Below are 26,996 nucleotides of genomic sequence, written 5' to 3' on the forward strand. Positions count from 1 at the left end.
AACTATCATGGACTTGCTCATTTCAGCAGTTCATTTCAGCAATAATGAAAGACAATTCTAAAAGATTTGTGATGGAAAATACCATCCATAGTCAGAGAAGAAACTGTTTAAATGCAGACCAAAGTTTATTACCTTCAATTTTCAAAAATCATCTTTATGTATTATGTCCTTTTTTCTCTGTAATTTTTTCCCCATTTGGATTTGATTCTTCTTTCACAACATGATTGATGTGGATCTATTTTTAGCATGGTTAGATATGTATAGCCTCTATTAGATTTTTTTTTCTTTCAGGGAGAGAGGGAGAAAAAACTGTAAAACTCAAAAACTTACCAAAAAATGATTATTGAAAACTACCAATGCATAGAGTTGGAAAAATAAATAAATAAAAAATTTTTTAAATGGAGGAAATGATTGATAAAATAATAAAGTTGAGGGGACAGGATCAAAGATACAAGAGAAGGGATTAACATGGCAATAAGAGTTACTTAATTAAAAAAAGGAAAGGATAAGTGAAGACCATGGAAACTTAAAGAACTAATTGAATGAATTAAAAATCACTTAATAATGCTTGTGATGAACTATTAGGGATATAAATAAAATATTCAAAAAAGTCTCTAAATCTTAAAGAAAAAGAAACAGCAGGCAAAGGCTCTGGTGACCAGGGAGACCTCCTCTGGTCCAGGATTAACCTCCAGGGGATGATGAATGTGGTGATAGGAAAATAGAATAACACACTCCATTCAGGAATAATGGTGAAGTGATCTGAATATATTCAGGAAACTGTCAAAGTAATATGAGCTGCTCTTTTTCCTCACAAAAACCCCAGAGAATTCTACCTATGCACTCATAGTGAGTTTAGGGGAACTAAGTTTTTACTTGGACAATATGTAAGATAATAAATGACTATGTTTTTTTACTAGAAGGCAGAAAAAGATGTTGACAATGTTCCTAATTTGATACAGCACATGATAAATCAATGAATCCTAAACTAGAGACTGCAGACCACTGGAAAGCTGTGGAATTCCTGTAAAATATCTTCCAAGCACTGTTATTTATTTTCTTAAATAACTATTAAAGAGTACAATTGATTTTTTTTTTGTTTTGCAAGGCAATGGGGGGTTTAAGTGGCTTGCCCAAGGCCAGACAGCTAGGTCATTATTAGGTGTCTAAGGGCAGATTTGAACTCAAGTACTCCTAACTCCAGGGCCACTGAGCCACCTAGCTGCCCCAGTACAATTGATATTTTGTGAGATCCATGGAACTTCCTGATGTGAATAATGAATCCTCATATCTAAAAATAATGGAAATCAGGGGACAAATCTTAAAATAATATGAGTCAGAATATCAAGATTTCTGAATTCGAACCCTCTGTAAAAGGGTTAAAAGTTAAAATAAATAGATTTCACAAGCAATGTACTATATTTGATAATTTACTGTGATTTAGCTTGTCTATTTTTTCAGAACTGCTGTCATAATTTTGAGTTAATATCAAACTTAGAAAAATATGTCTATTAAACTTCTACCAAAAATATCTTTAATATAATTTCTTGCCTTCAACTTGTTCCTCCCTCCACTCTTATCATCTTCATATCCTTCCACCTGTTCCCCCATATAATAATACTTATTCCAACAGGTGGCAGTATAGCCTCAGTTTTAAATCTTTTAAATGCTTTTACAATCTGATTATGAGTTGATTCAAGCATCTGTGCTGACTAGAGGGATATAGAACTATTTGGAATTGACTTATTATGTCAGCATTTACTTCCATGTTGGAGCCTGATCTATAGTAATTGTTTATATAGCAAGCAAAACAACAAACTATTCTTTGAGCACACACAGTTCTAACCACAAAGCATGAAGTGAGGTTGGACTGAGGTTGCTTTGTTTTGGAGTTGAGCTGTGGAGAACATATTTTCAAAATTTGGTAGATGTTAAGATAAAACCATCACTTGTGTTGACTTTGTTTTGCATATGCAAATGAATCTATACATGTGTTTATATGCTTATCTGTATGCATATTCTAAAATGTTAAGTCGTTCCTAAGCTCTGAAAAAATTTTTTTTTCACTTTTTTGTGAATTCAAAATTTTTAATTTCATTCCTGACAAAAACTGGTTTCAAGCTAATCTTATTATATCACCATTTCTATAAAACATTCTAAAAAGTGATTTTAGCTAAGATATTTGACTTTTCCATACCATAATAATACTGCTACATGGCTGCCTTTCCTCCTCTAAATTCTTGTTTGCTTCCTCAACACAAGAAATATGCCATTTTTAAGGGGAAAAAAACAAAAATAACTGGCTCAGTAAGCATTTGAAAAATGTAATAATGGAGATTAGCACTCCCAGATGATAAATTCACAAAGGCTATCAGAGATTCTAAGAAAAATAATAGGAAAGTAGTTTTTTGAGTCCTCTAAAAGTTTTTTGATTCTTTAATGATCAATGTTGCTAAAACCTTGTTTAGCCAAGAAACAATAGATGAATTTCACTATAGAAATAATATAAGGCAACTCTAGAGTATCTCCTAAGACTCTGAAGCCAATTATAAATTTTACATAATCTGAACTTTTATTTTCTTCAGCTTGAGACATGTCACCATCACAATATAAGTGACATACATATATATCTTTTTGACAATCAGAACAATAAATCAGAAATATAGACTTTTTACAAGCAAACTGTAGTCTCTGTTCAAAGTTAAGTTATTTTTTTGAACAATTAGTAACATTTTTATAAGTATCAAGGCACCATGTGTGCAAAAACAGCAGTTAAAGCTTTAAGAATATGAAGGGCTTAACAGTGAAAGGAGGCCAATAAATACCAGTTGTTAAACTTGTGGGTTGAAAGACGACAGCATGCATGCTGGGTACAGTAATAAAATATTTATTAAACTCTGACTCATACTAAAAAGCAACTAAGAAAACTGTAGCCTGCAACTCTCACTTTCTTTTTCATTTTCAGATGGGTTGGCCACAAAACTGTGTGACACCTCATTGTTCTACACAGCACTTTTGACTGTCATCTGTAGAAAATTTCCATAAACATCCACATTTTGGGGGCTGATTCATCTACTTTCCAGAGGCAGTCCCACCACTTTAATCTGATAATTTATCTTAAGCCTATTAAGCACTTTATTACAAGTACCCACTTTGCTTAAGCCATAATTCTCCAAACCTTTCCAATTAATATGTTTTACCTAGCAAATATGATTAAAATCCAGCTATTCCTCCACTGATGATATATGGGGGGCGAAAAAAGATTAGTTCCATATTTTAACTACTTAAAAGCAATTACAAATGATATTTAACTAAGAAAATATTGAGGTCTTTGAAAGAACAAAATGAAAGGTTTCTGGGAATTAAATCTGAACATATCCATTAATTTTCTAACCAGCCTAAAACTTTTACTTTATTAAGTGACCTATGTGAACTAAAACTATAGATAAATATTTTTAAATTGCTTAGAAATTTTTTATTTCTTTAACATAAAATTTTCCTCCTTTAAACTAAAGTTTATACAATATAAATCCAGAGTACATTTCTTAGATGTAGCATTTTTGAAAATAAAAAATTAAAAATAAAGTGTTTTTAGGATGGTGGCATTAAACCTCTTCAGTTCCATATTTATTTCCTATCTTCATTTTTATTTTATTCTTTTACCTTTTTCTCTATTTCCGCAGTCAGTTGTCCTCCTTAGTTCCAGAGAAGAAATCCTTGTCTTCTTCCAGTGATGACTATTACCCACATTTGTGACACATTTAAAGAGATACCATTTGTTAATTCTCTCCCTATTAAATCTCTTTTTCAACAAATTTACATTTTCCTAGATTTTGATATATACAAATATAAGATTTTAATATTTATTTAAATAAACGAATTTTCTTAGAAGTCAGGGCAAGAAATTATGCATACAGTAAGTGTGGCAAAAGGGAGAGCAACAGCATAAAGAAGTAGAGGCCTTTATTTGCTACCAATACTCACTGGTTGTCCCTAACCCAGAGCCGCTTTAATCATCAATGGATCTTATTAGGACTCACTGCAGGGAAGTACTGAAGGGTTTAAGCTTGGATGTACCTCACAGTAACATAGAAATAAATGGAATCTCTTGGAAACAACAAGAAATGAAGGGGGAAAGTAACTGAAAGTAAAGTAGACATGAGTCTAGTTAGGAGTAAGATAGAAAGAAAACCATAAAGCTAAAGAGAACTGCACTCCAAGTTTATGAAAAATGACAATCCTGGACACCAAATTCCAAAGTCTGAAAAATACATTCAATGTGCCTAAAAAAAACTCAATGTTCCTTAACCTAATTTTACTCCATTATTACAAGTTTCCATCAGAAGATATTCATGGGGCTTTGTTGATAAGTAAGCTGTACTCTCTAGGAAACCTATGAAAAGAATTGTTACATTTTACACAGTAGTACTTTCCATAGTCAACTGATGCAGGATGGGTAATCTAAGTCACTATCAATCAACATTTGCTGAGCATCCATATGTTATGGGGGGACACTCACACTCTTACTCAGCTTCATTTTTCTCAACTTCTAATTATTATTATTGCTTTCCTCAAGATTGTTTCTATCTTTTAAGTTCTCAAATTCACTCCCAAAAGGGTATTCTTCGAAGAGATCATTTAGGACCACAGAGGTATAGAGGAAAGAATAGTAAGCTGAGAGTTAGGAGATCTGAGTTCTAGCCATAGTTCTACCACTTACTATGTGATCATGGAAACAAACTTCTTATTTTTGGAATAATGAATTCAGCTCTAAGATTCAGCTACAACAAAAATAATTCTCTTAAAACTTCTCTGAACCAGGTGATGAAATGGCTGACCTTTTTTTTTTTTACAAGGCAATGGGGTTAAATGATTTGTCCAAGGGCATATAGCTAGTAAGTATCAAGTGTCTGGAGACAGAATTTGAACTCAGGTCTTCCTGACTCCTGGGTCAGTACTCAATTCATTTCACTACCTAGCTTCCCCTAATGGCTGACCTTTTAAAATAAGGCTCACTATAATGAAGCACAGAGTATGATGGATAGAAGTTCAATGGAGGATTTATAAGATGACATGGACAAGTAGGCATGACTGGGTTGTAATTTGTATGATGGAGGTGGTATCCACATTGAAGAGTACATAGATCTAACAAAATACTGATGGGTCATGTATGTGTTTAGTACTCACCTAGCATGTAATACTTTATTAGAATGGTGGAAGGAAAGTTCGGTTCTAGAGTTAAAAAAATAGATGTAGTCTCTGAATTGGAGAAACTGGGATTAGGTTAGAAAGATGACTATAGTAAGAATATGAAACAGAAGATAAAAGTAGGAAAAATTCTTTCAAAAATTAATTGTTTAGAAAAGTTCAGGAAGTTAAAGGTGAAGAGAGTTCTCAGAACATCTCATAGTTGAGAGACAGAAAAAGTGATTTAAGACCTTTAAAAACTCATTTTGACCATATGGTTTTATAATATTTCTACTAGAAAATCAAATGAGCAAGAAGCAAATTGATTTTCTATTACAAATCTTTCACCTAATGTTTAAGTTTGACCTAAATAATGAATAAAATTAAAGCACTTTTACATATAAAGGTCTCTTGTTGGTTCTCAAAACATAAAAAAAAGCTAAGAAGAATAGGTGATTGATCTTTTTCTGAAAATTTAACTCATCAGGAAGTTTACATAAAAAAGTCATTAAATTTGATGAATAGTTTTGGTTTTTACTAGAAAACAATACAATATGACAAGCTGCATTTTGAGAATTTTTGTTAGTTTCTCTTTAAGGCCTTCATTTTTAAAAGTAACAAATAAATAAGTGAATGTATTTGATAACTTACTTTTCAATCTCAATGCCAAGAGGATTAGCAGGACGTAAGGACAAGGGAGGAATTCCTTTATTCCTGTCAGTTCGCATATCATAATAATTCATTTCATCAACCCAGACAGCAGACTGATCTAAGATACCTAGGAAAAAAACAAAGTACATATCCTTAATAAAATAAAAGCTATCAAAAGACTTTATAATTCTTGCTAATCTAATAGTTTTAAAGCCCATGTGTAAAATGCATCCTGAAGTAATATTGAGGAAGTTTAAGAACAAAATACAATTATGACTAATCAAGACAACCTAAAAGTTATGAACAGTCAAGTTAACATCTCACAATTCATTTCTTCACTGAAAATTTTTTGACAGAAAAATTTAAATCTTATAGAAAAGTTATCTTAAAAGCAATATACTTTACAAAACATCCCAACAAAACAACAAAATTTCTACTCATTAGATTTCATGCTAAAAAAAAGTCCTAAAACCAAAATATAAATAGTAATGCAGTATCAAATATGATAGCTCAAATAGAAGAATTTAGAAAATGAAATATAGTGACAGAGACAGTCCTATTGTGCTAAGTATTTGGGGGAAAAATGCTTGAGAAAGATTTAGATAAATGCAGTTGACTCAAGAATATCTCAGGTTTAATTCAATAAGAAATTTTGAATTTATGGTGCTAGTTAATTACCATAATATAGTTTTTAAGCTTTAATTTTCTGAATTTCTAAATCATGTTACAGACAAGTATGTTTTTTCCAAGAATGAAAAATAAAATTGCCTAAATATATTGAGAAAATGATTTCACTCTTTTTTCACATAAATTTATTTTTTACATGAATTGTATGGCAAATTAATATAGGCTAGAAAATTCAAAACTAAGGATAAATCAATTTTCTTTCTACCTCTAATTTACAGATTGAGGAAAGTAAGACCCATAGTTCTTAAGTGACTTGCTAAATATCAGTAGTAAGGAGTCAGGCTTTAAATGTGCTTTATAAAACCTAAAATTATTAACTTTAGCAACTATTATTATTTATGATTCTTATTAAGAGTTTATAACATCAAAATGGTGAACAAGACACCAAAACAACATGACTCTTGCTCTTCCTTTATTTGTATATTACTATCAACTACACAGCTGTTGTAATTTCCTACTTTTTTAAAGGACAGATGTAGATGACACTAGAAAAATGTTTCTCTTCTTTAATGAGGTGTGATGTTCCTTTTGGATCACACAAAGGAAGTAAAGGGCCACAAAGTTCAATTTTTTACCAGAGTTTTAAGACTCCTCTGGAAATGAATGAGAAAAGAATATAACATAGAGCACTGTGGCTTTTTCGGTGGCACTCAAGATGGGCTGTTTTTTGTTTTTTTTCTGGGGGTTGAAGGGGCCAGAATGAAAAGCAGAGATAAAATAACATTCATAATATTGAATTCAATACAGAAGCAAAGGAATTTCATTTGAAAGAGGTTTAAAAATGAGCGATCTAATTTGAGAGCACATGTGAGTTGTTCCTTTAAAAAATGTAAAAATTAAACTCCTAATTACTTTGGTTAACCAAGTGAGTTTAAATTTTGATCCAGTAAACTCTTTGATCAAGTCATAAACTCACTGCAAAATAATGTCTTCCTTTATATATTCATGTTAATTGTTGAGTCATTCAGGGTGCTTTGAAAATAAATGATAGTAACACTGTTACTTACAAATATATGAACAAAATAAGATAGCTCTAAATTATGTCATATTTCTTTATGTCATTTTATGTACTACCAAAACCTACCTCTAAGAGTGATGAGAGTGAATCTATGGGTCTAAAATAATGTCTCTTAAAGCATCACAAGAGGTTTCTGCTTTTCTTTTATAAATTTTTACTTAAAAAGTTACATTTTTTTTAATTAAAAAAGGAAGGAAAGGAGTAAGGAGGGAAAGAAAAATAGTGAGCCATATATAATTTCCATATATTTGGATTACATGTGAAAATTTCCTTAATATTCTTTTTAGCAGGGAGGATAAAAATAAATTAGGCAATTCATTTAGCTAGAAGTATTGGGGGGAAATTCTAAATGAATCATTTTGCATAAAGGACTTCAGTTCTAATTGCCTAATTAATTGGGTACTAAAAAGCTTGGGTTCTTATAAACCGACAAATCGCCTGCCAGTTTGGACTGAGGTACAAATCTTGGCCAGCAACCTTTCTGATTCTTGGTCAGTCGCTTTATACCCCTGGGTCAGTCACTTCATTTCCCTGGGTCTTAATTTCTTCATCTGTAAAATGAGAGGTTGAACTAGATATGCTCTAAGTCCATCATCCTATGATCCTTTTCCTGTGTGAGGAACAAAGAATTTCTACTAAGGTTTAATTGGATGGGCCTTATTTAGAACAGTCTTGCTTTGTTCAAAATCTTTTCTTATAAAAAATGCAGATTTAAACCACAGTGTTGTAAAAATAAATATAAATTAATTGAGAGAATATAACTCAAACTAATGAGTATTTTTTTAAATCTTTTTTTTATTTTACTTATAATCTCTTGTTAGATAGAAGGCTAAAAGTCATACCGATCTTTTCTGGTTTGAGGAGCTTGAAAGACACTGTAGAGGTTCCTTTACCTCCCGATTTAGTTGTGACAATAATGTCACCCTTGTCATTTTTGGCTTGTCCCACTCGACATACGATTTTACTGGCAGACATCCATTCTGCAGTAAGGAGGCAATTATGACCACAAATTGTCAAACCTGAAAAATCAAGGGTATTAATGAGGTGAAAACAAATAAGACCTGCATTATGTTGGCTGTGTTTTCTGCTGAAAATATCCACCAATCAATCAATAAACAAGGTACTGCTATGTACAATGTAAAGACAGACGGGAAACATTCTTGCCTATGTGAAGAAAAACAACATATGTACACACACACACACACACACACACACACACACAAATAGAGACTATCTATTGGAGGAAAGATACAAGCATTTGGTTATAGAAAGTATTCATGTGGCATCTAAGTTGAGCTTTGAAGGAAACTAAGTAATCTATACAGCAGAGGTGAGGAAGAAGTGAATTCCAGACAAAGCTAACAGCAACCCACAGAATGAATTTGGAGAATCCTGTATGAGTTTGAGTAATAAGGACAATTTGCCTTGATTGTAAGTGTACACGAAAGAGATTACAAGAGACTAATGATACATCTGCATGTTCTCTCTCTCTCATGTGTGTATATACATATATATATGCATATGTGATAGATAGGTACGTGTATGTATGTAGTTGTTATTCATTTTCTAAGAGGACCAATGACATCATGGGATGATGTCTTGCCTAAGGCATGAATTAGATTTAAGTGAAGTAGAGTTGCACAAAGCTGTCAGTCTCTTTCTCTCTTTTAGAGTCATCCAAGTTCAGTGACAAGACAATAGTCAAGACAGCTGCCTTTGTGGTTGTTGGAGCACATTGTTCTCATTTGTCCATTCTACCAGAGGAAGTCTTTTACATGGCAGCAATTGGTTCTCAGGGAGGTGACCATCTTCCAGGTGAAGGTCCAGCTTTTTGAGAAGGGCTCTGGCAAGAATCACGCCAGCAGTACTAAAAGAGAAACACTCCTCTGATTGTCATAGGACAATCCATTCCCCTTTACCTTTATAGAGAGGGATAATGGAAGTATCTTTGAATTCTTGGGGGATAACCTCTTCATGCCATATAACCTGGAAAGAATTCAGCTGGAGGTGCCTGAAAGGAGCCTAATGGCATTCAAAACCTCTTCTTCAGTTGGAATTTCAGCAACGGATGGTTTAACTTCAAGTTGAGAATGGAAACAACTGCTTTCTGGGGGGGGGGGGAGGAAGGAAGATTGGGGGGGAAATTGTAAAACTCAAAATAAATAAAATATTTAATTAAAAAATAACTTCAAGTTGAGGTAAATAATCAATGGCTTCTTCAATGATCGATAACAATCTATTAGGAACACTATGGAAGTGTTCAGTCCACCTCTTTAGGATCACATCCCTTATCATTAATCAATGTGGCTCAATCAGCACTGAGTAGTTTAGATGCACCATAGGTCTCTGGTCCATAAACAGCCTTCAAGGCATCATAAAAGAACTTTATTACTCTCTGCATCTCTCTAAGATTCACTTGTACTTTACCTTTAATGGAATTAAATGCTTGCTGCCTTCTTAGAAATGAATAAACTATCCTGCTGGTAAACCCTGTGGAGTTTCATTTTTCATTTAGCAACTTCTGTATTTCTCCATCATTTTCATCAAATCAGTCTTGACCCAGATGAGCAAATGCAGTGCTGTACAGAAGAGCTCTGAAAGCTGCCCATTTTTTTTTCTACTCCAATGTTGCCAACTGTGGGTTGGTTCAGTTTTCCCTCAAATTAGCAAACTGTTTCGACTCAGACACTCTAAACTCCTGACATTAATTCTTCTAGTAGTCATTTTGCCTTGGAATATGAATATTTAACTTGGAGAGGATGAATTTGTGATCAGTCCAGCACTCTGCACTACACATTGCCTTTGTCACTCTCACATCCTGTCTCTTCTCCTTACAATCACATAGTCTATTAGAAGTTAATGTTTGCTAAAAGGATGCATTCAGGAAGTTTTATTGCATTTAGGTAAATGGAAGACAGTGTTTGTGATGAGGTCATGAGATGCACAAGTCTTTAGTAATAGGTGACTACTACTGTTGCTGTTTTCAATTCCATTCCTCCTTGTCATGTCTGGTAATCTGAGCTAATCTAACATTAAAGTCACACAGAATTTAAAAGTTTATCTACTTTTTGTACATTGATGTTGAGGGTCTCCAGGTCTTCATAAAATTTTTCTTTGACTTCATCAAGATTCACCATGGTGGGAGCATAGGCACTGATGATGGTGGCATGGTGTTTTTTCTGGAAGTGGTAATCTTATTTTCATGAGCTCAATTCACTGCTTTTGGTAGGCATTCAAGCTTATTGACAAGCTTAGTTTTAATTGCAAAACCTACCCTAGCTTCATGGTACTCCTCTTCACTGTGGCCACTCCAGAAAAATGTGTACCCAACTCCAGCTTCAGCAAGTTGGTCTTCATTTGCCTTGTTTCACTTAGGGCTGCTATTTGAATAGGATACCTCCTGAGTTCTCTTGCAACAAGAGGCATTTGTCTTTCAGGTCTATTGGATCTTGTGTTGTCTATGAGTGTGCACATATTCCATGCATGGAAGATGAGTGGAATCTTCCTTGAAGAAGTTTTTTTAGATTATTTTGTGTCTCAACCACACTGTGGAATCCCTGCTCGCCATGGTAATCAGGCCAGGGTTAGGTAAGCACAATTTTTAGCGCACCTTTTCTAGCTCTTCCTCACATCAGGAGGTGAGCAGTGTGATCCTTAAAAGGGCTACTCAGTCTCCCAGAGGGCTGCCAAATGTCATAGTTGCTTACCTCTGTGGGGTTGTGACCACAGCTCCGAGTGTATCTGCACCTGTTGCTTTGTTACTTTCATGCTGCCATAGAATTTTGAGATAGTAATGGTAAAAGTGGTATGGGCAATGCCTTTGATGCATGTGTAAATTGGATTTAAGTGAGGCAGTTATATGAAGTCATCAATCTTCCTCTCTCTTCCAAGGTCATCATGATCCAGCATAATAAGACAGAGTCAAGAAAACTGGTGATGGTTCATGTTGCAGTGGATGACCTTGACATCTTTGATGTCTTGGTTAAGACACTGAACACACCAAAATCAGGAAGTGAATAATATGTTTTATTGGTAATTAGTCCTCTGGAATTGTGGTTAGTTAATATGCTGCTCAGATTTCCTAATTCTTTCAAGTTATTTATCTTTACAATACTGCTTTCATTAAATAAATTGTTATCCTGGTTCAGTATACTTCATTCATCCTCAGTTCATATAAGTCTTTCTTGCTTTCTCTGAAATCAAGTCCATCATTTCTGGCAACACAAAAGTATTCTATTACATTTATATATCATACCTGATTCAGTCATTCCTCAATCAATGAGTATCTCCTCAGATTACCTTTGTCACCTCAAAAAGTTACAAATATTTCCTGTATATCCTTAATAATTTGTTTTAGTCAAGACAGCCTTCCTCTAATCTACCCTCGGGCTAATTTCCCCTTTTTTTTAATTAGGTTTTTTTATTTTTTTATTTTTTGCAAGGCAAATGGGATTAAGTGGCTTGCCCAAGGCCACACAGCTAGGTAATTATTAAGTGTCTGAAACTGAATTTGAACCTAGGTACTCCTGACTCCAGGGCCGGTGCTTTATCCACTGTGCCACCTAGCCGCCCCTAATTTTCCCTTCTACATTTCTCTCCTTTCCCACCTATTTTATTTCCTTGTTGAGTGAAATGCATTTGTCTACCCAACCATGTACATATCAGAATGAGGTTCAAGGATCAGGCATACTCAAGCCTACCTTTTCGTGTACAGAGCCTTCTACTTATATATTCTGATTATATAAGATAATTTCCCCTAATCTTTCTTTCCCTTCCCCACCCCCTAGTCTCACCACTATGTTTGTCTTCTCTTCCTCTATGATCCCTGAGGTTTATTGGAGAAAGGGACAAGCATCCTCTCCCCATATTAAAATGGAAGTAATTTATCCTTTTTCAGACTCTTATGCTTGTATTTCATGTTAACATTTTTGTTTATCTTAACTGTTATAACTGAACTTCAAAAATTCTACATTAGCTTTGTTCTTTTCTTATCAAAAAATGCTTAGCAGTCCTTTATTTCATAGAAGATCCATTTTCAAGGGGCAGCTAGGTTGGTGCAATAAATAGAGCACTGGCCCTGGAGTCAAGAGGATTTGAGTTTAAATCTGACCTCATACACTTAATAATTGCCTAGCTGTGTGGCCTTGGGTAAGTCACTTTAACCCCACTGCGTTAAATAAAAAAAATTTGCAAAAAAGGTCCTTTTCTTCTTTACAACATACTTGATTTTGAAAGTTAGTCTTGGCTCTAAGCCTATAAATCCTTTACCTCTTAGAATATCACATTCCAAGTTCTCTGCTCCAATACAGTGATGGCTACTAAATTATGTGTGATCATGGCTATAGGTCCTTAAGTATTTTTGTCCTTGACATGGAAGCTCATTTTGGTCATCATGTTCCTAAAAATTAAATTTGGAGGTTTCTTTCAGTAGATGATCAGAAATCCTTTCTAATTTCACTCTGCCTTCTATTCTAAGGGATCTGTTTTCTTTTTTTTCCCCCTATTTTTTTAATTAAAGATATTATTTGTTTTACACTTTCCCCCCAATCTTACTTCCCCCCCCCCAGAAAGCAATCTGTCAGTCTTTACTTTGTTTCCAGGTTGTACACTGATCCAAATTGAGTGTGATGAGAGAGAAAAATCATATCCTTAAGGAAGAGACAAAAAGGCTAAGCGATAACAAGATCAGACAATAAGATAGCTGGTTTTTTTCCTAAATTAAAGGGAATAGTTCTTGAATTTTGTTCAAACTCCACAGCTCTTTATCTGGATACATACTGCACTCCCCTTTGCAGACTGCCCAAAATTGTTCCCAACTGTTGCACTGATGGAATGAGTGAGTCCTTCAAGGTTGAACATCACCCCCATGTTGCTGTTAGGGTATACAGTGTTTTTCTGGTTCTGCTCATCTCCCTCAGCATCAGCTCATGCAAATCCCTCCAGGCTTCCCTGAAATCCCATCCCTCCTGGTTTCTAATAGAACAATAGTGTTCCATGACATACATATACCACAGTTTGCTAAGCCATTCCCCAATTGAAGGACATTTACTTGATTTCCAGTTCTTAGCCACCACAAACAGGGCTGCTATAAATATTTTTGTACAAGTGATGTTTTTACCCTTTTTCATCATCTCTTCAGGGTACAGACCCAGTAGTGGTATTGCTGGGACAAAGAGTATGCTCATTTTTGTTGCCCTTTGGGCATAGTTCCAAATTTCTCTCCAGAAAGGTTGGATGAGTTCACAGCTCCACTAACAGTGTAATAGTGTCCCAGATTTCCCACAATGCTTCCAATGATGATCATTATCCTTTCTGGTCATATTGGCCAGTCTGAGAGGTGTGAGGTGGTACCTCAGAGAAGCTTTAATTTGCATTTCTCTAATAATTAATGATTTAGAGAAATTTTTCATATGGCTGTGGATTGCTTTGATCTCCTCATCTGTAAATTGCCTTTGCACATCATTTGACCATTTGTCAACTGGGCAATGGCTTTTTGCTTTAAAAATATGACTCAGTTCTCTGTATATTTTAGAAACGAGTCTTTTGTCAGAATCATTAGTTATAAAGATTATTTTCCAATTCACTACATTTCTTTTGCTTTTGTTACAGTGGTTTTGTCTATGAAAACACTTTTTAATTTAATGTAATCAAAATCATCTAGTTTCTTTTTAGTGATGCTCTCCATCTCTTCCTTAGTCATAAACTGCTTCCCTTTCCATAGATCTGACAGGTAAACTATTCCTTGATCTCTTAGTTTGCTTATAGTATTGCTTTTTATGTATCCATTTTGATCTTATCTTGATATAGGGAGTGAGATGTTGGTCTAATCTAAGTTCCTGTCACATACTAACTTTCAGTTTTCCCAACAGTTTTTAATGGAGAGAGTTTTTATTCCAATAGCTGGACTCTTTGGGTTTATCAAACAGCAGATAACTATAATCTTCTCCTGCTTTTGCACCTGGTCTATTCCACTGGTCCACCACTCTATTTCTTAGCCAATATCAAACAGTTTTGATGACTGATGCTTTATAATGTAATTTTAGATTTGGTAGGGCTACGCCACCTTCTTTTGTACTTTCTTTTTCATTAAGTTCCTGGAAATTCTTGACTTTTTATTTCTCCATATGAATTTACTGACAATTTTTTCCAACTCATTAAAGTAATTTTTTGGAATTTTGATTGGTAGGGCACTAAACAGGTAGTTTGGCTTTGGTAGAATTGTCATTTTTATTATATTAGCTCTACCTATCCATGAGCAATTGATATTTGCCCAGTTATTTAAATCTGATTTAATTTGTGTGAGAAGTGTTTTATAATTGTTTTCAAAAAGTTTCTGAGTCTGTCTTGGCAAATAGACTCCCGGGTATTTTATATTGTCTGAGGTTACTTTGAATGGGATTTCTCTTTCTAGCTCTTCCTTCTATATCTTGCTAGATGTGTGTAGAGAAGTTGAGGATTTATGAGGGTTTATTTTATAATCTGCAACTTTACTAAAATTGCTAATTGTTTCCAGTAGTTTTTTTGGATGATTTCTTAGGAGTCTCTAGGTAGACCATCATGTCAAAGAGTGAGAGTTTTGTTTCTTCCTTCCCAATTCTAATTCCTTCAATTTCTTTTTCTTCTCTAATTGCTGAAGCTCACATTTCTAATATGATATTGAATAGTAGTGGTGATAATGGGCATCCTTATTTCACCCCTGATCTTATTGGGAATGCCTCTAGCCTCTCCCCATTGAATACAATGCTTGTTGATGGTTTCAGACAGATACTACTTATTATTCTAAGGAACAGTCTATTTATTCCTACATTCTCTAGTGTTTTTAGTAGGAATGGATTTTGTCAAAAGCTTTTCCAGCATCTATTGATATGACCATATAATTTCTGATAGGTTTGTTGTTGATATAATTGAGTATACTAACAGTTTTCCTAATATTGAACCAACCCTGCATTCCTGGGATAAATACTACTTGATCATAACGTATTATCCCAGGGATAACTTGTTATAATTGGTTTTTTAAAGATATTTTTTGCAAGGCAACTGGGGTTAAGTGGCTTGCCCAAGGCCACACAGCCAGGTAATTATTAAGTGTCTGAGACCGGATTTGAACCCGGGTACTCCTGACTCCAAGGCCGGTGCTTTATCCACTACGCCACCTAGTCGCCCCACTTGTTGCAATTGTTTTGCTAAAATTTTAAGATTTTTGCATCTATATTCATCAGGTAGATAGGTCTATAATTTTCTTTCTCTGTTTTAAATTTCCTGGTTTAGGTAACAGCACCATATTGGTTTCATAGAAAGAGTTAAGCAGAGTTCCGTCTTTCCCCATTTTCCCAAAGAGTTTATAAAGAATTGGAAGCAATTGTTCCTTAAATGTTTGGTAGTGGGGCAGCTAGGTGGCGTAGTAGATAAAGCACGGGCCTTGGAGTCAGGAGTACCCGGGTTCAAATCCGGTCTCAGACACTTAGTAATTACCTGGCTGTGTGGCCTTGGGCAAGCCACTTAACCCCAGTTGCCTTGCAAAAACCTAAAAACAAAACAAACAAAAAAAAGTTTGGTAGAATTCCTTTGTGAATCCATCAGGCCCTGGAAATTTTTTCTTAGGGAGTTCAATGATGGCTTATTGAATTTTTCTGAGATAGGGTTGTTTAGGTATTTATCTTCTTCATCTAACCTGGGCAACTTATATTTTTGTAAATATTCATCCATTTCACTTAGATTATCAAATTTCTTGGCATAGAGCTGGGCAAAATAATTTTGAATTATTACTTTGATTTACTCCTCATTGGTGGTGAGTTCACCTTTTTCATTTAAGATACTAACAATTTAGTTTTCTTCTTTTTTTTCAATCAAATTGTCCAGAGGTTCATCAATTTTATTGGTTTTTTCATAATACCAACTTTTGGTTTTATTTATTAATTCAATAGTTTTTTCCTTTTGATTTTATTAATTTCTCCTTTAATTTTTAGAATTTCTAATTTAGTATTTAATTGGGGATTTTAATTTGATCTTTTCTGTAATTTTTTTAGTTGCATATTTAGTTCATTGATTTCCTCTTTCTCCAATTTATTCATGTAAACATTTAAAGCTATAATATATCCCCTGACAGCCGCTTTGAGTGAATCCTATAGGTTTTGGTATGTTGTTTCATTATTGTCATTATCTAGGATAAAATGGTTAATTCTATCTATAATTTGTGTTTTGGTCCACTCATTCTTTAAAATGAGGTTTGAATATCCAGTTTCCAATTGGTTCTGGGTCTATATCTCCTTGGCCCAATATTGCATATGACTTTTATTGCAATGTGATCTGAGAAATATGTATTCACCATTTCTGCCCTTCTGCAGTTGATCATTAGGTTTTTAATGCCCTAGTATATAGTCAATTTTTGTATAAGTGCCATATACTGCAGAGAAAAAGGTATATTCCTCTCTATTCCCAATCAATTTCCTCCCTAAGTCTACCATATCTAGTTTTTCTAACAATCTATTTACCTCCTTAACTTCTTTCTTGTTTATTTTATGATTCAATTTATCTAGAACTGAGAGTGGGAGGTTGAGGTCTCCCACTAGTAGAGTTTTGCTGTCTATGTCTTCCTGTAGTTCTTTCAGCTTCTCCACTAAGAATTTGGATGCTATCCCATTGGGTGCATATATATTCAGTACTGAAATCACTTTATTGTCTATGTTACCTTTTAGAGGATATAGTTTCCTTCCTTATCACTTTTAAGGCTATCTATTTTTGCTGCTGCTTTGTCTGAGATAAGGATTGCTACCCCTGCTTTTTTTACTTCAGCTGAAGCAAAATATATTTTGTTCCAACCTTTTACCTTTATATGTATCTCTCTGGTTCAAATGAGTTTCTCATAAGCAGCATATTGTAGGATTCTGGTTTTTAATCCACTCTGCTATTCATTTTTTTTTTAGGTTTTTGCAGGGCAAATGGGGTTAAGTGACTTCCCCAAGGCCACACAGCTAGGTAATTATTAAGTGTTTGAGACGGGATTTGAACCCAGGTACTCCTGATTCCAGGGCCCAGTGCTTTATCCACTGCTACCTCGATTACATTTTAAGGGAGAGTTCATCCCATTCACATTCAAAGTTATTCTATTCTAATTCTTTATTGCCCTCAATGCTATCTTCCCTGTTTGTATTCTCCCCCTTCCCCCCTTTATCCATATTCCCCATTATTTTATTTTTGAATAACCCCCCCTTCAGTGTGTTTGCCCTCCTATATCACCACCTCTCCTTTCTTCCCCCTTTCCCTTTTCCCTTCCCTTCCTTTTGTTAGTTCCCCTTTCCCCCTCCCCCTCCATTTCTCTGTCCCCCCTCCCCTTTTCTCCTTTTAATACATGAAAGGTTAGATTTTTTTAAGTTAACTATGTGTAAATTGACTTTAAGCCAAGTCTGATGAGAAGAAGATTCAGGTGTTTCTCATCTTCTCCCTTCTTCCCCTCTATTACCATAGATATTTTGCAACTCTTAGTGTAAGAAGATTTACCCCATTCAATCCCCTCTCTCCTTCCGTCTCCTTCCTGTCCCCCTTTCTAAGGAGGTAGTGTTTTTAGATCATTCTATCTAAGTCATAGAAAATTCTGAGTATCTGTCATTTCTAGCTAAGTATATTCTAATAGAGTTAAAATTCTTGAGAGTTATTAGAGTCTTCCTCCCAAGTGGGGTTAAAGCCAGTTCATCACATTGGATAGAAGTCTCATGGATAGGTCATGAATGTCCATCACTTCTGGCTAGGTATATTCTCTCTGTTAGAGTTACATTTCTCAAGATTTATGAGATTTCCCCCCCATGCTAGGATAGAGCCAGTTTCAACTTATCAGATAGCAATTTTTTTTCTTCTACAGCCTCTCCCCCTTTTTAACCTTTTCATATGTGTCTCTTGAACCTCCTGTTTGATGTCCAAATTTTCTATTTAGCTCTGGTCTTTTCATCAGGAATTTTTGGAATTCTTCCATTTTGTTAAATGACCATCTTTTTCCCTGGAAGAGAAGGCTCAGCTTTGCGGGACAGTGGATTCTTGGCTGCATTCCAAGCTCCCTTGCTCTTTGAAATATCTCATTCCAGGCCCTTCAATCCCTTAAAGTTGATGTAGCCAGGTCCTGTGTAATCCTTACTGAGGCTCCTTGATATTTAAATTGTTTCTTTCTGGCTACTTGCAGGATTTTCTCTTTTATCTGGAATTTGGCCACAACATTCCTTGGTGCTTTCATTTTAGGATCTTTTTCTAGAGGGGAATCAATGTATTCTTTCAATAACTACTTTGCCCTCTGGTTCCATGATATCAGGGCAGTTTTCCATCACCAGATCGTATAATATAAAGTCCAGGCTTTTTTCCTCTTCAGTGTTTTCAGGAAATCCAATAATTCTCAGGTTGCCCCTCCTTGACCTATTCTCAGTAGTTTTGCTGATTGAGGTATTTTACATTTTTTTCTATTTTTTCATTTTGTTTAACTGGCTTTTGCTGTCTCATGGAGTCATTAGTTTGTGCAGACTCCATTCTTTTTATTCTAGAGAGGAGTTTTCTTCATTAACCTTTTGCAACTCCTTTTCCAATTGGTCAATTCTACTTCTGAAAGAGCTTTCCATTTGACCAATTGAGGTTTTGAGAGAATTATTTTTTTTTTTGCAGTTGCCCAATTGAGGGTTTGAGAGAATTATTCTCATTTTGTATTTGTCCAATTGATGATGTGAGAGATTTATTCTCTTTTTGTATTTGTCCAATTGAGGATCTGAGAGATTTAGTCTCATTTTGTATTTTTCCAATTGTATTTTCTAAGGATTTGTTTTCTTATTGAAAGGTATTAATTGTCCCTCCCAAATTTTCCAGTTGATTTTTAAAATCCTTCATTATTTTTTCGAGGAAGTCTTTCTGTGCTGAAGACCATATTGTATTCTCCTCAGAGGTTCTAGTCTGTCTGAGTTAGGGTCTTTACCTTCCAAGAATTTTTCTATGGATCCACTTTTCTGCTCACCTTCTTCATTTTGCTAAGACCTTGAGTTGGAGAGGGGCTGGTTCACAGGGGCTTGGGATCATAAAGGCTTTACCCACTGAGTGCAATATCTCTGGCTGGCCAGTAGGAGGTGCTAGTTGCTTTCTCTGGAATGTCTGTGACCTTGATTTAGGCCTTCTCCCTTAGCTTGAAGGGAAGGGTTGGAGCTATTGAATCCTTTTGCCTTCAATCAATGGTGGGCTTTACCCTGGCCTGAGGTCATTCCTCTCTGGATTGTCAGCTGGGCTGGTTCTTCTGCTCACACACCTGTGTCTGAGGCAGAATTAGTTTGCAATTGTTTGTTCCAGGAAGAGGCCTCAGCAGTAATGGAAGCCTGGACTCAAGAGTTCCTCAGACCAGAGGAGCCCAGGGATGGTGTCCGCAGGTCTCCTGCACCAGAACTCTTCCCCCCAGCCCTGTCAGCAAGCTCCAGAGGGTCAGGGCCAACATCAGTGCCTCTGCTCCCTAGCTGACTCAAACCCCAGCCACCTAGCCACACTGCTGATCCAGCAGGTCTGTCTCTGGTGCCCTCAGACTCCCTGGCTCTAATTCAGCAGCTAATCTGGCTGATCTGGGTCTCACCTGTCCAAATTCGCCTAATGGTGCAGCAGGAGACAAATCCTGAGGTAGATGTTCTTTCTCCTGGCTTTTCTTTCTGAATTTTGTGGGTTGGATTTCTGTTAAGAGGTTTGTTTCATGATAGATGGGGAAAGATCAGGAGACTTTAGAACTGTGCCTGTCTTCTCTCTGCCATCTTGGCTGGAAGTGGGATCTGTTTTCTTTTATAATAGCATATATAACTTTCTTTTATAGCTTCCTGAAATATGATGTTTGTGAAAAATTGTTTTTTGTTCATATCATTCAAGTAGGATAGTGATTCCTAAATCTTTTTCTCTTTGATCTTTTTTTTCCAGGAAAACTCTTTTTGCTATGGGATGCCTTATACTTCCTTCTCTTCTTTCAGTCTTTTGACTTTGTTTTTATCATTTCTTACTGTCTCATAGACTCACTGGTTTTACTATTTAGTTCATTCACATTTTCAGGGAACTTTTTGCTTGGGGAAGGTTTCATATCATGTTGTGCAAAGCTGATAATTCTCTTTATAATTCTTTCTTCCATAGCTCTCATTTCTTTTATATTTTTTTCTTCTTATTTCATTGATAAAATCTTTTTTGTTTCATCTCTTATGTTAGCTTTCTTTATAGCTCCTTTAGTGTCTTTTCCCTCTGGGTTTATGCCTTGAGCTGCTTATTAACCATAATAGCTTTTAATAATAGGATCCTTTTATTTTGTTTGCTCATTCTTCCAACCTATTTCTTGACTGCTGAAAAATCAAGAAAGATATGGAGAGGGGGGAAAAAGCTCTTTAACTTCAACTATTAAAAGAAAGCAGTTTCTATTAAGTCATGGAGTAGGAAACCAGATTACAAGGGATGGAAAAGTGAATAGGAGGATAAATTAAAGTAAGTAGAACAGACAGTTTTTTCTAAGAATTTAACTATGAAATGGATGCATGATAAAGTACAATAGCTTAAAGCAGGTGTTCTTAACTGTGTGTGTGTGTGTGTGTGTGTGTGTGTGTGTGTGCACGCACATGCATACAAATGCTATGGCCCCCTTTGGCAATATGAAGCCTATAGATCCCTTATCAATATAATATTTTTAAATGATTTAAGGAAATTACTTAAAGGTTAGTAAAAATAAGCATGTGATTTTTCCCCCATTCAAGGTCTCATGTTTCTTGAAATCTAGGTATAGATTGTGAAACTCTTGTTAAGAACTCTTGGCTTACAGTGATAACAGGGTCAAGTAAAGACTTTTTAAGAAACAGAGAACATGTTTGTAAGCAGTAGAGAAGAAGCCAGTACAAACTGATGATCAGATAAAGAGAGGCATGAGACCAAAGGTACAAGTAGAAGGATAAGATGACCTGTTCTTTCAAAGCTAAAACACAGAAAGATTTAGAAATTTTGATGAGGCAATTTGAGATTAGAATTAGAAAGATGGTAATCACAAGAAGATTTTAATTTTTTTCAGTAAAGTATGAATTAAGGTCTTTTGTTGAGAGGAAAGGAGAAAGGATAATTGAGAATATAATCAATACACAGGTCTGGAAGTTTTTAATAACTGTGTTTTCATAGCCTAAACATATTACAAATCACAGAATCTAAGAGTTGTCAGGGACCTCAGAGGTCATATAGTACAATTGCAAGCTGAACAAAAATCCTCCCAGCTACAACAAATCTGACAAGTAGATGTCTAACATCTGCCTAAAAATCTCCAGTGAGGGGAAAGCCACTACCTCCTTAAGTTATCCCTCTTTATTCACTTCTGGATACTTCTGTTAGAAAAATTTCCTTATATCAAACAGAAATCTGACTCTTAGCAATTCAACCCATTATTCTAAGTGCTAGAACCCAGAGCCCAAGGAAAATGCATCCAATCACTGTTTCACCCGACATCAAAGACAGGTACCAATCCCTTTAGTCCCTAAAAAGTCTTCTCTTCCCAAGGCTTCCCTAAGTCCATTATTTTTTCTGATTTCTAGCTTATCAACACCCAAAACAATAGGATCTACCTTTCTTGGACAGGAGAATTTTCATTTTCCTAATGTTAAAGCTGATGACTCTCTTAATGTAGTTTATAAATGTAATTACTATTTTTGTTTACTAATTTTATTAAGGAACTATCTATTTTCCATCTTTGGCTAAGATGAAATATTCAGTTTCTTATAACTCAAGGGAGAGTCCTCAGTTCTTCTCCTATGTTCTGTGACAGTATCTGCTGCTGTAAATCATATCCCTGAGACAAGTCAGAGAAGGTTGCAGTCAATGGATTTGGTATGACAAATGTATCACCTGCTTAGTGTCAGGGTTATTTTCAACTTAGGCAGAGTAGCCATGTGGTCATCAACAACCCTTTAATTGACCTCAACTACATGCTTTCTGTATTCCAATATGACTCCATGCAAGGCAAGCTGAATATGCATTGGCAAAGCAGAGAATGGAAAATTGATGACCAATGAAAAAGTCATCATTACCTACAGGAATGGGATCCCACCAATAGTAAATGGGGAGACACGGAAGCTGAATATGCTGTAAATGTCTCTGATGTCTTACTACTATGGCAAAGTATAAGGCTCATCTGAAGGGTGGAGTCAAACAGGTAATTATCTCTGTCCCTTCTGATGCCCCAATGTTCATGATGGGAATAAACCATGAGAAGAAGTTTGAGAATTCCCTTATGATTGTCAGTAAGGTTTCCTACATTACTAACTGTTTAGTCCCCTTAACCAAAGTCATTCATGATAACTTTGGCACTGTAGAAAGATTCATGACGATATGCCATTACTGTTACTCAGAAAATAGTCAATGGTCCCTTTGGCAAGTTGTGATATCATGTGTGTGGGGCTACTCAAAATATCATCCTTGTTTCCATTGTTGCTTCTAAGCTTGGGGGGGCCAAAATCATACCTGAGCTGAATAGGAATTATTAGGCAAGGCCTTCTGTGTTCCTACTCCCAATGTAAGTGTTATGGATCTGACATGCCACCTGTAGAAACCTGCCACATATGATAATATCACGAGAGTGATGAAGCAAACATCAAAGGACCTTTGAATGACATCTAGGACTACAGAAAGGACCAGGATGTATCTAGTGACTTTAACAGTGACATTCACTTTTTCTACTTTTGACGGTGGTTCTGATATTGTACTCAATGGCCATTCTGTCAAGGTCATCTTCTGGTATGACAATAAGTATGGTTATAGCCACGTAGACCTCACAATCCAAATGGTCTACAAGAACTAAAGTAGAAAGTCATGTTTCTTCATTCCTGGACAAAAAAAGGAGTTCACTGAGGAACTTACATCCCTAACCCCATATTGGGGGTGTCATGCTGTAATCATATCCTTGACCTTATAGTGTACCCCTATGGGGGGGGAGCATAGAATTCTATACTGTGTACAACAATAAAGTCATTAAATCCAAAGAAAAAATAGATAGATAGACAGACAGACAGACAGACAGACAGATAGATAGATAGATAGAACAAAGGGAGAAATCCTGCTAGGAGTTCTCTGGAATGTGATACTAGAATTCTTATATTTTTAAACTTCTCTATTGATTAACACCAAGGTTTTTTAAAAAATTCTACCAGATAGAAGCAGTATAATATAGCAGAGACCTGAGTTTGTTGCTATAAAGTTCATAGTTCAAATACCACTCCTTGTGTCAAATGACAAATCACTTGAGAGAATATCTACTATATCAAAAATGGCCTGTGAATTGCACTAATAGAAAGTATTTCCTACAGCAAATATATCAGAAATTCTCCCTATATTTACTAACAGTTTAAAGTGATAATAAGTTCTGATGTTCATCAAAAAGTGGAGCTACATTTAGTTCTATTAAGTACACTTAAGAAAACAATTTTCTCCAAAATCATAGAAACTGAAGTTTAGAAATAATCTAATACAGTAGACTGGCGCTGAAGGACACTAATGAGTAACTTATGTTCAGAAATAGCATATGATCTGCAAATTCAGTGTCAGATATTTTTCTAACTTTGCATTTTCCATTTATATTTTCCATTTCTAAAGAGCAGTGACCAATTTAATAAATATTTATGAGGGACTACAGGCCAGAATATGTGTGGCTGGAAACCAAACACTTAACACTTTCTTTCTTCTTATTAACTTTTTTTGTGTTGCTTAGAAGTCAAGCTTAGGGAATGCCAATATTTTTGTCAGATATCAAGAATACATCAAGTGTGCCAAATTTTGGTTTAAAATACTGAAGAAAGGAACTCAAATCATCTTTTGTTACAATTAAAAGCATTAGAGGCAAAACTGTAAACAAGATCTTCTAATTCTACAACTATTGATTTTTCCAGTGTACCACTCTGTTATAAATTTAATTTAGTATCACTCACTGTCCATTATTCTTCTTAGTTTTCCTGATAGCTTGACCAAATCATTTAATTTTCTCCCTCAATTGTAATGGAATGGAAATAAAGTATAATCCATATGATAATGTCCAGTATGTGAGCTGTTGGGGAATTTCTTAAGTAGGAAAAAAATAACCTCCTGGGGTTAGTTTGCCTTCTAGAGGGTCATTATAACTAGAAGTCAAATAAAGCAAATGGCAAATTCAACAAAAAAAACCCACTCCCTATTTCACAGCAGTAAAGAAGAGATGATTATTTTTACAATAACTAAAAAGAAGTCTGTTTAATCAAAGACATCAGGATTAAGGTTATCTTTACAGAAAATGCTACAGGTGTCCTATCATTTGCACTACCACAAGGAAGACATTTCATTAGTAGCAGCTTACTCCTCCAACACTTTAGCCTTGGTTTAAATAACATTTGAGAAATGCTAAGAGTCCACAGAGACAGCCAATCAACAGTTGAATATGGCAGAAATTTAAGATAGATTAAAAAATACTGTTTGAAAAAGAAAAAGAAATACAAAGGGGAAAAGGAGGAGATTGGAGGGAAAACCCACTCCCTGTTAAAGGCCAGTAAAGAAGAGGTGATTATTTTTAAAACAATTAAAAAGAAGTCTGTTTAATCAAAGACATCAGGACTAAGGTAATCTTTACAGAAAATGCTACAGGTGACCTTCTAACCAAGAAAACAAATTGTTGTTGCAAAAATGAATAAAACCATTGTGCAATACTATGTCTTTGTATAGTTTACTTCTTCTAACTCACAGGTTCAAGACAAGTTTCAAAATAACAATTAGACTATTTTTATCTAGGATGAGAGGAAAACAATTATATCTGAATTGTCATAATTTGGAACCTCTGTCTTGTACTTAGCCTACGTATTTGTAATCAATTTGAATGCCATGTATATACTCCTTTTGTATTGAGAATATAAGCAAATAGTAACAGCTCATATAAATGTATTGCTATATAGTTAACAACATATTTTCCTCAGAACCACCCTGTAAGGTAGGTTAAAATTATTATGAATTATTATACCCAATCAAATTCATCAAATATTTAATAAATTCCTATTTTAAAAACATTTCACAATAGAAACATAGAATATAGAAATGAATAAAGAAATTAAACATCTGTGGAAATATAGCAGGTTTTTAAATAGTAAAGCTATATTGTCTATTTTGTACCTTAAAATGAATTTGGCAGCTGTGTGGAGAAAGGATTGGAGGGAGAAGAGATTAGAAGCAAGAACAATTTGTGAGTTATTATGAAAATCCAGAAAAGAGGTGATGAGTGCCTGAACTAGGGAGATGGACATAAATGGAGAGACCAAAAGGGCAAGGGAGAACTAAGAGTCATAGGATGACTCCCGAGAATATAAAACTAAATAACAATGAGAATGCTAGAGGCTTCAGAAAAAAAAAAAAGAAGAGGTTTAGAGGTCAAATGAATTTACTGTGGAGATTATGAGTTTCATTTTGGACAGGTTAAGTTTGTGATGCCAAAAGGAAAGCCAAGTGAAGATATCTATGAGGTTTTAGGGAAGGGAAGAGAGAGAGAATAAGCATTTATTAAGCTACTAATATGTAGCTTATGTGTCACAAATAATGTCACCTGACCTCAGAAGAAACCAAGGAAGTAGGTGCTACTGTGCATGTGAGCTCTCTCTCTCTCTCTCTCTCTCTCTCTCTCTCTCTCTCTCTCTCTCTCCTCTCTACCTCCCCATACACATTTGGTCCTTTGATCCTCACAACAAACATGGGAGATGGGAATAATCATGTTACATTTGTGCATAATATAAACATAACATATAAATGCAATGTAAAAATAATAAAGGATAAACATAAAATTAAAAATCACAATAGCTAACATTTATATAACACTACTTATATTCTAGACACAGTGGAGAAGTAGGTGCTGTTCTTATCATCATTTCACAAAAGAGGAAACTGAGGAAAATAGAGTTGAAGTGACTTGCCCAGGGTCATACAACCAAGGGAGTACCTGAGGCTGGATTTGAATTCAGGTCTTCCTAATCTAGGCAACCTACCATTATGTTGCAAGGATTGAAATGATTGTTAAAAAGTGACTGAATTGCCTAGTACATAGGAGACATCAGACCATTCTTGTTATCTCTATCCTAGCAAATGGAGGAAGACAGAGGTTAAGTGACTTGCTCAGGGTACCAGAGTTAGTTAACATCTAAGGCCAGATGTGAATTCAGGCCTTCCTGACTCCAGACCAGTGACTTTTCCTGCTCCATTACCTAGCCATTCTACAGTATGGCATTCTGCCAGAAGATTAGACTCCGGACATCTTCACTGGTCTATCCTCCATGCATGGAATGCCCTCTCTCCTCATCTCCACTTCCTGCCTTCCATCAAATCCTAGTTAAAATCTCATCTTTTTTAAGAAGCCTTTCCTGATTCCTCTTAATTCTAGGATCGTTCTTTATCATCTCCAATTTATCATAATATAGTTTATTTAAACCCAGTTGGTCAC

General features: G+C 35.1%; 1 protein-coding gene across 3 annotated transcripts in view; it reads right to left on the minus strand.

Annotated features, from left to right (window-relative positions):
- EXOC2 (exocyst complex component 2) overlaps positions 1-26,996 on the minus strand; it is a 234,013-nt gene that overhangs the window by 176,527 nt on the left and 30,490 nt on the right. For all 3 annotated transcript variants that reach the window (XM_074199429.1, XM_074199428.1, XM_074199430.1), the window contains exons 3-4: positions 8,386-8,562; positions 5,839-5,965 (exon numbers count right to left, since the gene is read on the minus strand). In XM_074199429.1, coding sequence (XP_074055530.1) covers positions 5,839-5,965; positions 8,386-8,562 — 304 coding nt within the window. The remainder of the gene's footprint in view (positions 1-5,838; positions 5,966-8,385; positions 8,563-26,996) is intronic.

Source organism: Macrotis lagotis, chromosome X (assembly GCF_037893015.1).
Source record: "Macrotis lagotis isolate mMagLag1 chromosome X, bilby.v1.9.chrom.fasta, whole genome shotgun sequence".
NCBI lineage: Eukaryota > Metazoa > Chordata > Mammalia > Peramelemorphia > Peramelidae > Macrotis > Macrotis lagotis.